The sequence below is a fragment of the Colletotrichum paranaense genome (genome assembly GCF_030867605.1).
Source record: "Colletotrichum paranaense strain IMI 384185 chromosome Unknown Scaffold_3.1, whole genome shotgun sequence".
Classification (NCBI taxonomy): domain Eukaryota; kingdom Fungi; phylum Ascomycota; class Sordariomycetes; order Glomerellales; family Glomerellaceae; genus Colletotrichum; species Colletotrichum paranaense.
The window spans coordinates 2,488,942-2,502,083 of record NW_026848961.1 but is presented as its reverse complement, the minus strand read 5'-3'; the positions used below and the strand labels follow the sequence as shown (position 1 = coordinate 2,502,083).

At 57.3% G+C, this 13,142-nt stretch overlaps 5 protein-coding genes across 5 annotated transcripts; 3 read left to right on the top strand and 2 right to left on the bottom strand.

The window, feature by feature from the left end:
- Nucleotides 1-759: 759 nt before the first annotated feature.
- Nucleotides 760-3,522, top strand: CPAR01_04410 (uncharacterized protein; the record flags this gene model as incomplete). The annotated part of the gene is made up of 2 exons (XM_060488691.1): nucleotides 760-2,696; nucleotides 2,760-3,522. 2 exons carry the CDS (start codon nucleotides 760-762, stop codon nucleotides 3,520-3,522), a joined length of 2,700 nt encoding a protein of 899 aa, XP_060352897.1.
- A 972-nt stretch (nucleotides 3,523-4,494) lies between these two features.
- On the top strand, nucleotides 4,495-6,639 carry CPAR01_04409 (bacterial alpha-L-rhamnosidase domain-containing protein; the record flags this gene model as incomplete). Its single annotated transcript, XM_060488690.1, has 1 exon — nucleotides 4,495-6,639. The coding sequence occupies one exon, from the start codon at nucleotides 4,495-4,497 to the stop codon at nucleotides 6,637-6,639; it is 2,145 nt and encodes a 714-aa protein (XP_060352896.1).
- Nucleotides 6,640-8,091: 1,452 nt separating this feature from the next.
- On the bottom strand, nucleotides 8,092-8,746 carry CPAR01_04408 (uncharacterized protein; the record flags this gene model as incomplete). The annotated part of the gene is made up of 2 exons (XM_060488689.1): nucleotides 8,092-8,535; nucleotides 8,603-8,746. 2 exons carry the CDS (start codon nucleotides 8,744-8,746, stop codon nucleotides 8,092-8,094), a joined length of 588 nt encoding a protein of 195 aa, XP_060352895.1.
- A 1,421-nt stretch (nucleotides 8,747-10,167) lies between these two features.
- On the bottom strand, nucleotides 10,168-10,356 carry CPAR01_04407 (uncharacterized protein; the record flags this gene model as incomplete). Its single annotated transcript, XM_060488688.1, has 1 exon — nucleotides 10,168-10,356. The coding sequence occupies one exon, from the start codon at nucleotides 10,354-10,356 to the stop codon at nucleotides 10,168-10,170; it is 189 nt and encodes a 62-aa protein (XP_060352894.1).
- A 1,988-nt stretch (nucleotides 10,357-12,344) lies between these two features.
- CPAR01_04406 (uncharacterized protein) lies at nucleotides 12,345-13,027 on the top strand (the record flags this gene model as incomplete). Its single annotated transcript, XM_060488687.1, has 2 exons — nucleotides 12,345-12,700; nucleotides 12,967-13,027. The coding sequence occupies 2 exons, from the start codon at nucleotides 12,345-12,347 to the stop codon at nucleotides 13,025-13,027; spliced, it is 417 nt and encodes a 138-aa protein (XP_060352893.1).
- Nucleotides 13,028-13,142: the final 115 nt, after the last annotated feature.

Genomic DNA, 13,142 nt, shown 5'->3' with positions numbered 1-13,142 from the left:
CAAGTTGAAAGAAGCAAGACTTTTACCATGGCAACTCTAGGTTGACAATTTGCATTGTTCCTCTTTAGGCCATTCGCAACCGCGGCGCCAAGTTATCAGATAATCAACAGAACTAACACCCCAGACTGGTTAGTGGAGCTACGTTGCAACCAACATCCTCGCGACCGATCGACCCAAACAGTACATACGGAGTACGCAATTCGGGTTCAGTCCCGATCTAAACTCGCTACCCCAGCAATGAACTAATTGCAATTCAAACGGGGACGTTAAGGCTCCACGAATGGAAGGGGAGAGACGGAAGACAAGCACTAATATACCCTCGACTTGATTCCCGTATCCGCACTCGCAAAGTAAAGACTAGCCGCCCCGCTCACGTACATGGACATTTACATCCGGCAACCCCTCCATCTCGCCAGATTGCAGAGAACAGCAACCGGACCTGTCGATCATTGGGTAATAGCCGACAAGGCGCGCAAGGTCAGACGATGCGACCGAATGTTAGAGCGCCCTGGCTCGTATCAATGGTTCCCGAGCTTCTACAATGGGTGACAGGCTCCAGATCGCATGAAACCATGGGGAAATTAGCGGTCCATGACGCAGATCAGTACAGAAATGCTACCTCGCTGATGATGGGGGCATTTCTTGGTGCCCATACGGAGTACGCAATGATAAATAGAATGCGCCTCCCGCCTTGGCTAGAATAAGCATCAGCCATCGTTGTGATCGATCAAATCGAAACGGTCAGCCACATCATTCACGATGTTTCGGACACAACTCCTCCCAGCCCTCACGCTGGCGCTGACGTCTCTCGTCAACGGCCAGTCCAGCGATGATCTCGGCGTAGCAAACGGCTTCCTCGACTTCAAAGCCGGCCAGTTCACCGGCCAGCTCGTCAAGGACTCCCAGACCCTCGCCTCCCTCAAGCCTGGAACCGACTTTGACTTCCTCCCCTCGGACCTCCTCGCCAACCTCACCTTCAACTACGCCCACCACATCGGCGACGTCACCTTCCGCTTCAAGCTCGACGGCGCCGGCAACTGGACGTCCGTCGACTCCGCCCAAGCCAGAAAGCCCGTCAAAGCCCTCGCGGACCTCGCCCCGGGCGTGATTGCCGGTGCAGACCTCGCCGCGACGCTGCCCGCGGGCGTGCCCTTGACCGTCACGCGCGAGTGGCTCCCCGCCGGCGACGGCCTCGCTCTAAGACTCAACTTGACCAACACCGCCAACGGTACTGTCGAGCTCGGCGCCCTGGGTCTGCCTCTCGCCATCAACAACATCTTTTCGCGCCCGTCGGCCGAGGAGACGCAGGCAAAGTGCTCCCTCGCGGACCCGTACATCGGTCTCGATGCGGGCTACGTCCGCGTCTCCCCCGTAAAGGGCCTCGGCCACGCCCTTGTGGTCGCGCCGCTGGGCTCGAGTCCGTTCGAGGCGTGGAGACTTCTTGGGGAGCCGCAGGGTGATTACTACTACCAGTCGCAGACCTACGAAGGCACTTATGAGTGGATGATTCACTCCCAGGCGTGGGCGGAGACCGAGTGGAAGGGCGCGACGCCCTGGAACGCGCCCACCTCGAAGACGCTCGAGGCCGGGGAAACATACTCTGTCGGACTCAGGTTCGTCGCCGCGGAGAGCATCCAGACCATCGAGGCCGCCGTCACAAAGGCGGAGATCCCGCTCGCCGTGGGCATCCCGGGCTACGTCGTGCCCACCGATCTAACAGCCAGACTCTACCTCACGCACTCGTCCCCGGTTAAGACCATCGACGGCCAAGCCTTCACCATCAAGCAGGACACCGCCGCAAAGGGCTCCCCGTACCTCCTCTCGCCGACCGCCGGCGCCTGGGGCCGCGCAAAGGTAACAATTACCTACGAGGACGGCAAGACGCAGGTGGTGCAGTACTACATCACCAAGCCCGCGCCGGAAACGGTGGCGGACCTTGGCCACTTCCTCACCACCGCCGCGCACTTCACCGACACCTCGGACCCCTTTGGCCGCGCGCCGTCCATCATGGGCTACGACAAGGAAGCAAAGGCCATCGTCACCCAAGACGAGCGCGTCTGGATCGCGGGTCTAAGTGACGAGGGCGGCACGGGCGCCTACGTCGCCGCCGCCACGAAGCTCTTCGTTCAGCCCGTCGAAGCCGAGGTCGCCGTCCTGGACGACTTCATCCACGACACCATCGTCGGCACGATCCAGCCGGCCAACGACACCTTTGCCGTGCGCGCGAGCACCTTCTTCTACCAGCCCGACGCCGTCAACTACACCTATGACGCCTCCCGCGACTGGACGTCCTGGGCGTCGTGGACCAAGGAGAGAGCGTACACCACCGTCCGCGCGTATAACTACGTCCATCCCGTGGTGGCGTACTGGTCCATGTACCGCGTGGCGAGGGACTACCCGCAGGTCAAGACCCGCGCCGACTGGACCTGGTACCTGACGCAGGCGTACAACACGGTGACGCACTGCATGAAGAACGGCGCCGCCGACTGCGACTACGGGCTGACTGGGTTGATGGGCGAGACGGTATTTGCGGAGCTGCTCGAGGATCTGAAGAGGGAGAACATGACGCAGGAGGCTACGACCTTTGAAGCCAACATGCGCTTCCGCGCCGAGTTCTGGGAGACGCTGGCTGTTCCCTTTGGCAGCGAGATGGCGTGGGATAGTACTGGCCAGGAAGGCGTCTACTACTGGACCGAGTAAGCTCCTTTCAACCCAGATCACCAAACCCTTGACACGCAATAGCTAACATGAAGCAACAGATACTTTGGCCACAACAACACCGCCATCAAAGCAATCAACAGCATCAGGGCCTACATGCCCACCGTGGCCCACTGGGGCTGGAACGGCAACGCCCGCCGCTACTGGGACTTCCTCTACGGCGCCAAGAACCAAGGCATCGAGCGTCAGCTCCACCACTACGGCTCCGGCCTCAACTCGCTGCCGATGCTGCACCACTTCGAGCGGAACCCGTCCGACGTTGACGCCCTCCGCGTCGCCTTCGCCGGCAACACGGCGCCCCTGACGAACATTGACGCCGAGGGCTGCCCATCGGCGGCGTTCCACTCGTTCCCGGAGCATTTGGCCTGGGACCCGTATACCGGCGACTACGGTCTCGGGTTCTTGGGTTTGGGTCTCGGCCAGGGCGTGTATATCGTAAACCACGCGACGTACGGCGAGGTCGTGTTTGGCGGCAACGTCGTTTCGTCGACTGAGACTTCTGTGGTTGCTGAGCCCAGGGACGCGGTGCGAAGGCGGGTGTTTGTTGCGGATCTGGGGTTGAAGGTTGATCTCAGCGCCGGTGCGATTCAGACTGTTACTTATGACCGCGAGGGCCAGACTGTGAAGTTGAGTGTTGGCGCTGCGGCATCTGAGGCGGCGCTCAAGGCCAACTCGACTATTGTATGGCTTGAGACGACGTCGGGCGATGCCAAGTTTACGGTGTCTGGCGCGAGTGTGGCCAGAGGGGGATATCTCGTCGACTTGTCTGGCGGACAGGCTGAGGTCACCATTTCCAAGGCGTGAGGTGGGTGGTTATACTTTGAATTCTAGTACATGTTTAGATATTGGCACGCGGGGCCTCCCAGCCTTGTAAATTCTGTTCTTTTCCAATCATCAATTAAGTCATATGGATAGACACTTCGCTAGGCATTACATATTCCCATCAGCTCTTGACGACCGATCTGAGCAGAACAATGAACTCCACAAAAATACATGACAAAGTCCGAGTCTTGTCCGACGATTACAACTTGGAACCTGGACTAGTCATTCAAGTATGGACAATTCAACTCAAACATCAGACGGCGACAACTTCAGACGAACCAAGTTAACTCAACTCCGCCAAGAAACAACGTTCCACTTCTCCAGATTACCCCACAAACTTAGCTGCAAGACTCCTCCTTCAAACCCCGCACTCTCCTCCTCCGTCTCTTCCCATTGATCCTCTTCTTTCTCTTCTTCTTCTTCCCCTTCTCTTCTCTTGATTTGTTCCTTGATTATTACCGAAGGTTCCCCCTGCCTCTCTCTGCCAAGCGATCGACTCCCACCCTGTCTGCCCCCTGCTCAAGATCCAAAGGAACCACGACTCGTGTTCGGCTGCAGAGCTGCAGAAAGTTCCCCAAACCTAACCACCCATCATTGACCCGAAGTCACCGAACCCCATGGGGCCGGAGGAAATACCACATCACCTCGTGCCCACCACTTCCATCAAGAAACCTGTACCCGAGATGACAATGACACCAAGGATAGAGGGACCTTGTGGGGACTCTCTACTTAGCCTGATTCGAAGCATTGACATCACTTGGAGCCCCGGTACCTGGGTCAGGGGAGAAACGACGTCAATACGCTTGCCTCGGGGTAGCAATGCCGCGATACACCACCCCAAAAGCCCATGAAGCTGCACAACATATCGCGAACCGACCAACCTCACCTCTCTTCCGCCTCACGTCTAGGACTCAAGACTAGGCAGGGTGCCAGACCGCACCACATCCGTCCACAATGGTCTCCTCCTCATCGTCCTCTCTCCTCCTATGTCTTGCACTTCTCTTCACAAACACAGCAGCCCAATCCTGCTGGCGCAACGCAACCTGCACCCACCCAACAGAAGCATCCTTCCCAGGCCCCTGGGACGCAAACATCTACGCCCCAAACTCCCGCACAGCCCGCCCAAAGTCCATCCTCTCCCTCGCGACAGGCGACCATCTCGCCTCCTTCCCCTCTCCCGAGTCCCAAACCCTCAGCGGCAATGGCTCCGCGCTCGTCTTTGACTTTGGCGTCCTCGTCGGCGGCCTCACCTCGGTAAACTACACCCTCTCCAGCACCGGCACCGGCAACACCACCGAGCCCGTGACCCTCGGCCTCGCCTGGACGGAAGCAAAGAACTGGATCGGTGAGTACTCGGACAACTCCAACGGAAACTTCCGCGGTCCGGGCCAGACTCTCATCTCCGTCGACGGTCCCCTCTTCCACCAAATCACCGTCCCCGGCCCGGGCTCCTACACCGTCCCCTTCCCCCAGCTCCGCGGCGGCTTCCGATACCTCACCCTCTACCTCATGACAAACACCTCGTCGCAAACTCTCACGATCGACGACGTCTCACTCGAAATCGTCTTCCAACCAACCTGGTCCAACCTCCGCGCCTACCAAGGCTACTTCCACTCCTCCCACCCCCTCCTCAACAAAATCTGGTACTCGGGCGCCTACACCCTCCAAACCAACGCCGCACCGCCCGAAACAGGCCGCGTCCTCACAGAAGACATCACGGCCGGCGGCTGGTCCAACGACGCCTGGCTCGGCGTAGGTTCCTCCCTCCTCCTCGACGGCGCCAAACGCGACCGCTGGATCTGGCCCGGCGACATGGGCGTCGCCGTACCCTCCGCCTTCGTCAGCACCGGCGACCTCGAGTCCGCGCGCAACGCCATCCAGACAATGTTCGACTTCCAGCGGGACTCGGGCATCTTCCCCCGCGCGGGCCCGCCGTACCTGGACGCCACGAGCGATGCGTATCACATGTGGACCATGATTGGCGCGTACAACTACGTCCTCTTCTCCGGGGATACGAACTGGCTGGCGGCGAACTGGGCGACGTATCTGAAGGCGATGGACTACATTTACGGGAAGATCATACCCGAGACAGGGATCCTGAATGCCACGGCCGCGGGCGATTGGGCGCGCTACGTTAACTCGCTGAATGGGAGTGCGCCGAACATGCTCCTCTACCGCACCCTCACCACTGGCGCCTTTCTCGCGGACCTCGCTCCCGCCGGTAACGCATCAAACCTCACAGCAGCAGCAGGAGCAACAGGGACAGACCTCACAGAAACCTGGCTCGCCCGCGCAGACGCCCTCAAGAAAGCAATCTTCACCCACCTTTGGGACCCCACAAAGGGAGCCTTCATCGACGGCTACAAAAACCGCACCCTCTACCCCCAAGACGCAAACGCCTACGCCCTAGCCTTCAACCTCGTCTCCCCCTCCAGCCCCGAAGCCGCCTCCATCTCCACAGCCCTGACCCAAAACTGGACCCCCATCGGCCCAGCCTCCCCCGAACTGCCAGGCAACGTCTCCCCCTTCATCTCCAGCATCGAAATCGAAGCGCACTTCGCTGCAGGCCGCCCCGATCGCGCGATGCAGCTCATCCGCGACAGCTGGGGGTGGTACCTGAACCACCCCAACGGCACGGGCTCGACCGTGATCGAGGGGTACCTCGTCGACGGCACGTTCGGGTACCGCAAGGGCCGGGGGTACACGGATGACCCCAGCTACGTAAGCCATGCGCACGGGTGGAGTTCGGGTCCGACGAGCGCGATGACGGAGTACCTCGTCGGGCTGCGCGTCACGGCGCCCGCGGGCCGGGAGTGGAGTCTGAGGCCGGCTTCGTTTGGCGGCGAGGCGGAGGGGTTGCCGGCGGAGGCGGAGGCCGGGTTTACGACGGCGCTGGGAAGGTTCAGTGCCAAGTGGGTTGTTGAAGAGGGCGGTGGGTTTGCGAGCGTGGAGTGGGATGTGCCCGAGGGCACGAGGGGATGGGTGCAGCTTGGGGCCGGGGAGGGACGGTGGGTTGAGGGCGGGAAAGGAAGCGCGAGAGTCGCGTGTGGGAAGGGGACGGAGGCTCGGGGGAGGAGACGCGCGGCCTCCGGGCCGTGATGGCGTGAACGCGGACAGTGGTGCTAAGTAATGTAGTAGATAAGCATTCTTTGGCTGTGATGTGTAGAAGATTTCTGACCCCTTGGGCAATGTGTGTATGATTCTACCCCCGAGGACCCCGTTATATTGAAATACGAGGTTTTCGCCCAAATACGAGGCCCGAACACTCCGCTCGTCGATAAGAAAACCCACTTAAACGGCTTTCCTTGGTCCCTTAGACTCGAAGAAAGAGATGGCCTCTCTGGTTCCCCCGTGGCCTTGATGATCTCTTCCCACCGGATACCCGGCGGTGATACCTACCAATCACCCCGGGACTCCGCAGCTCTGTTGGGCTCCGTTGGCTGTTCGAATACCGAGACATGCTTCACTAGCTCGCGAGCGCGCCCATGGCGAGCTACTAGCCCCAGGTCCCAAATGTCTGTGTACGAATGTCAAGGGACCATGGCCCTTTTGATATCCATCACACAGGCGCAGTCCAAGCGGGATCTGAGCTAGACCTCGGGGTACGCACGGGTTTCCTCCAGAAAAAATGATAGCGCTCGTAAGGTTGCCGGAATGCCCAAGCAAGCTGTCGGTTGTACGTGTAATGAAAGTTTTGGCGAGTCAAAAGGACCATGAAGGGATTGCCGTTTGTTTCGATTCCGTTTTCTCGTTTTCTCAACTCGGGAAGCGTGGAGAAATGTCGAGCCCCTGGTAAGTAAACATGAACCGACGAGACCTTTCTTCTAGTGTAAAAAGACCAGACGAAGATCCTCTGAATTGACTTTCTTAGACGTGCGCCGAAAAGCCGCCACCACTGGGCAGAAGGTGGCCAACGTTTCAAACGGTCCGAAGCCTCTCGCAGCAGCCCTAAACTCTCGTAAAAAGTCGCCGCTAATGTGGCCGTCATTTGAGGGGCGTACACAGCTGAGAGCTCGGATCCGACGGAAGTGACGTACGACGCTGGTAACGGGTGGTGTAGATTCGATTCAATGATGAGTAGTGAGGAGAGAGAAAGTGAGGTTGTATGATGAACTGTGCTAGCTCGGGTATTGATAATTCTGGGTATCTTTCTGTTTTTGTGCCTACAATAGTGTGAAAGTGCTGGAGGTTACTCGGAATTCTATGTTCCATAAGAGCTTGATGATCCATCACCTAGAATTACGACATGGCTGTCGGATATCCAATATCTCTCTGTGTCTGCGCCATGATGTCCGAATAGTGTCATTCTCCAGGCGAAGAAGGAGACATGTCGGTTTCTTCCCTCAGTAGTCTCCTCCACGAGCGTGGATATTCGTCTTCCCCCGGCCAAGACCAGCACTTGCTCAAGGCCGCACCGAATCTGTCTGTCCATGTCTCATGAATTCTCCGTATCCTTTCATCTCCTAAACGCCAAGAACACCCCATCCCCCAATCCAACAAAAAAACTCCCAATGCAAAAGGTCGGCCAGTAACCCAAGAGGGCCATCACAATCAACTCGGCACCACCTGCGCCGTCTCAGGATCACTACTCCCAATACCCGCCCTCCTCTCCCTCCTCTCCACCTCCCTCGCCCGCCTCCTCGCCCTTCTCCGCCGCTGCTGCTCCGGCCCACCCTCCTTGCACGCGTCGACGCAGTGCATGGCCATGTACAAGAAATGCAGCACCGCGGCGATGAGCTGCAGCCACATGTACCACGGCGCCCACGTCTCCTTTTCGACGCGCAGCGGATCCTCGCGCCAGGCGCGGTACTCGCGGTCCGGGCTCCCCGTACGCCAGCCGTTGAGGATGATAAAGTAAAAGAAAGCGACGAGGCCGAGGACGAAGAGGACGAAATCGCCGACGACGATGGCGCCGGTGCGCATGCGGGGGATCTGGTGGGTTGAGTTTGCGAGGGTGACCATTTCGGCCATGGAGAAGATTATGCCTGAGACGGACTTTTTTTTTTTTGGGTAATTAGTAGCCGTTCTACATAGTCAAGGGAATGATGCATGTCAAGCTTACAGTGACGTATCCGAGCGGGAAGTGGAAGCCATATCTCGATAGTGTGATGAGGGCGGCGAGGGCGCACACCTCAAATACGACGAGGGTCAGGCGGAGGCAGAACTGGAGGATGCCGTAGAGGGCGGGGATGCGCGGGCGCGTCATGCTGGGTTGACGGCGGCGAGGGGGTTTCGCCTCGATCGCGAGGTTGAGGTTGCGGGGGCCTCTCTATCGTGGAATCATGCGGCGGTACCCAGGAGGTCTGGCTTATGCGGCTTGCTTTGACAAGTTGGGAGGTTCGAGTGCGGTGGCACAGCCGGTCTTCGTTCGGTCGGTCGGGATCGGGGTTGTCGTCGTGTGTCGAGGGTGGTGGTATCTCAATGGCGACGGCCTCGGTGAGTGGCAGCGACGGATGGGCCGGCCACAGAATTGGATTCCCGGGATGCTTGGATTTCCTTCGGGCGCGGCGTCTAGGCGTCGATTCTCTTTACCGTAGATTGTAAGGTTCAGGTAGTTTGGCTACACAAGCACCTGCGACGACGGCCCGTTCGACGGGAGAGGAAGAGAATTGAAGTCAAAGGTCGGGGGTTGGGAAGAAGAAGAGAAAGAAGAAAGAAACCAGAAAATGGACAATATTGGGCGGAGGTTGGGAAAGCTGTCGTCGAATTGATTCGTTTGGACTTCTTTGTTTAGAACCTTTTTTCTCGCCTTCAACGCCCCAACCAACCACTTTACAGAATGAATGCTCCCCTGGTGTGGCCCGCGGGGTGTTTGCTTGGCGATTGAAGATTTGAGCAAATGGAACACGAAGAAAGCGGGCGGGCGCAAATCGCTACAGAAGGGAAGGTCGAACTACTGCGAGATTGTGGGTTTCTAGCCGTTGTTACCGTCCTTTTTCTGAGAGCTCTGCAGGATGATAGGAACAATGGAGGGTGAGTGGATGGGTGGGTGGTGGTCGGTTTCGAGGTAAGGTAAGGGTCGTAGGTATCCGGCCGGGATAAGCGGTGTAACCGATCCAGCAGGTCGTCTCTATGAAGAAATCCCAGGATCTCAACGTCGAGAAGAAGAGGAAGGGAAGGGAAGAAGGAAAGAAACAACCACAAGCTCTGACTGGACACGAGATTTGCCGGGGTTTGCTGACGACTGGAATAGAACTGAAGAAAAAGTAGAGAGGACGTGAGGCAAAAGGATGCCCGCCGGCCTTAATCCAGAATGGAAAGTCGAAAAGGAACAGCGCCAAGCATGTCCAGGCAAGGAAGGGTGGGCGCAATCCAGGATGGACAAACGTAATGGGTGGGTGGGAGAGACGCAAGCCCGAGGGATTTGGGGATTTGCAGACACTCAGCTCAGATGGAAATCCATTGACGATGTTTGGACGGACGGGGCACGGGAGGGAGAGGCATTGGACCAACGATCAAGTCTTTTCTCTCTCCCTATTCCGACTCTTGGGCTGTCCCTCATGCATCCATGCGCTGGTACTCCGTACTGTCCGTCTTTCAAAGGCCCCAACACCATACACACACTCACGATACTCTACAGTAAAGTAGAGACAGAACATTTCCCCCTCCGTCTCTACTCTTTAGTTTCTACAATGTCAATGTCCGCCAGGTGGGCTGTGCGGCGCGGCGCTGCATGAGAATGGGCAAAAAAGACAAAATGGGGTTCCGGCCAATATGCATGCGACGGCGTGGTCGGGGCAGGTCCTTGGAGTAAGGTCCGTCCAGGAGAAATCTTTTCTTTCTCATGGATGATGATGCTGCCCTTGAACTTTGCATGAGCAGAATATGGAGGCATTGGCAATATCTGGGCATTGTATTCCATCGCATCAACAATCGTGTTTAGGTAGCCAGTTTCTAGACTCAACTTGACAGGCCTTAAGGAACCACACGTCAAACTGCCAGAATCCAAAGAGAAGATAGTTTCAACGCCTAAAACGCCATCATTCCTCTTCCCTCTCCCCCCACCGATCCTAGCCTAAGGCCGGTCTTTGGCATCCCACCCCTTGGCGGAGTCGCGGGAAGATCCCGGATTGTCTCTCCCGCTATGAACTCCCCGATGGACTCTGCTAAATTACTCCGTAGTCCGTTCCAAGCAAGCCCTGCTGCCCTACTGGCTCAGATAGCGTATCCGTACCTTACCTAGTCTAACCCGTCGGTAGGGCTTTGCCAGGGGGCCAAGACTCGTACGCCCGAGGCATTGACAACCCGTAGAGGAGCAATTTGGCCAATTGCTCAAGCGTTGAAAAGTACTCAAAGCATCGGAGAGCAGTAGCTAGAACCTGCTGGCATACTACGGAGTAGACTAGATTCCACACACTGTAGAAAATTGTTAGTGACGTTTGCTTGGCAAACGTTAACCGGCAAACGGGCCTGACGGGGAGCTGGAGGAGCATCCCATCGGACCAAGAAATGCCATTGCGTCATCCCATCAACTCACCCCAGCGTCGCAACGAAACGATGTCACTGGAAACACAAACGGTCCAGGTCAAAAACGTGACGGGAATTGAAGCCATGAACCCTTCCTGTTGTCCTTACGCACCTTGAATCGACGACATCTCTTGTTGCCTCCAGTAAGCCAGGGGACAATGTCAAGAAGGACTGTAAGATTGGACATGAAATTGCACACCCAGTACGATGATCAAAAAGCAGGGTCCTTCCATAAATAAATCAGTGGCGCACCCATCCAAGTTTCCTCCTAGTCAGCCCGGTTTCTGCTGTCCCCACATCGCCACCAGTGACCAACTCTCGAGTCTCAACACCACTGTAGTGTTTTACTTTACTAAGAAGTCTTCGAATGTGGTAGACTTACGAAAGGATACGCCTCTCCCGAGTCCCGTCAAGAAAGCGGGCCGGCCAATTACTCCGTCAGGAAATGACCGTCGCGTTATGAGATCAGATGGGGGGGGGGGGCCACACCATTGCGGCTCACGGCACGTTCCCTTTGTGCCTTTTTCCAGCCTTTGAGACTCACGGATGGGTACGCTTAGTGACATGGAGACATGGAAGCGTAACAGGGCAGGCTAGAATGTCACCAGAGCCCACAATGAGGCTCAAACGGCACCCGCCGCAGGAAACCTGCCCAGAGCCTGGCCCGCCCTGGATGATGAATCCGGTATATCGAGGCATCTCCACCAAGGAAATCCAGAATACCAAGACGGTTTACACGGCACTCACGCGGCACTTGGCCCGGAAAATCCCCCCCACAAGCCCTCACAGCTCTGTCTGCTCTGGACTCCGGAGACCAGAATTGCTCGAGTCCAGACAAGTGAAGGCTGCAATAACACTACCCTTGTCCCCTCTATGGACTGCTCTGACGTCGTCTTCCCCAGTGTTTTTGTATGCTTCTTTTTCCGGGGTCGGGAGTGTGATGCTTGGTGATGCACTTTCAATGGAGAACCCCGGGCCGGTGGTGGGATTTGACGTAGATGGCAGACTGTTGCATAGCATGGAGACGTGGGCTTGAGAGGACGGTCGTCGCAAACAGGTTGACGGCGCTGTCGATGACGGACGTCGACGCGTTCCTTGGCCACGATGACGGACTTGTGTCAAGACAATGCAGGCAGGTAAAGTATAAAGCCATCTTCTCAAAGTGCCCCAAGCAGGTATTCTCTCTCATCATCATCAAACACAACCACATCCGCCAACACAACTACAATCTCATCTGAGTATCACTCATCATCACGATACTACAATATCCTAAGGTTCTCAAACCCTCAAACCAACGAACTCACACTATTAAACACCCTCCATCCCAAGAACTCAAAATGCACGGCGGAAGACAAGAAAACTACGGCTCCAGCGGCATGGGCGGCGGCATGGGTGGTGGCTACAACGACGGCCCTAGAGAAAACTACGGAGGCGGTATGAACAGCGGCATGGGAGGAGGCATGGGCGGCGGCGGCGGCGGCTACGGAGGCGGCCGCGAGAACATGGGCGGCGGCGGTATGAGCGGCGGCATGGGCGGAGGCTACGGAGGCGGCGGCCGAGACAACTACGGTCCCTCCGGCGGCATGGGAGGCGGCCCCGGTCCCCGCGATAACTACAACGGCGGAGGCGGTATGGGCGGCGGCATGGGTGGTGGTATGGGAGGTGGCGGTGGCTACGGCGGTGGCCGTGAAGAGTACGGACATTCTGGTGGCCACTCTTCCCACGGACGTAAGTTTACCCTTTCTTTACCTACTTCAATACTTCGGACACAGTGAAAGTTGACATCATCATAGGCCGCAACAGCTACGACCGCCGCGATAGCTACGACCGCCACGACAACCACAGCAGCCACGGCAGCAGTCATGACAGCCACAACAGCAGCAGCGGTGGTAGCGGCGGAGGTCTCCTCGGCGGGATCCTCGGCGGCGGAGGAAAGGATAAGAAGGAGGAGAAGAAGAGTGAGGGGTTCACTGACAAGTTGATTGACGGTGCCGCTTCGTACGCCAAGAAGAAGTGGTAAACCCCAAAAAGCATCTTTGACGAAAAGCCAGAAAGATGAATGATGTAACGAATACCTCTTGTATTAGTAGCCCAGGCCTACATCATGGCCTGTAGTAGTAATTCCATGATTATTC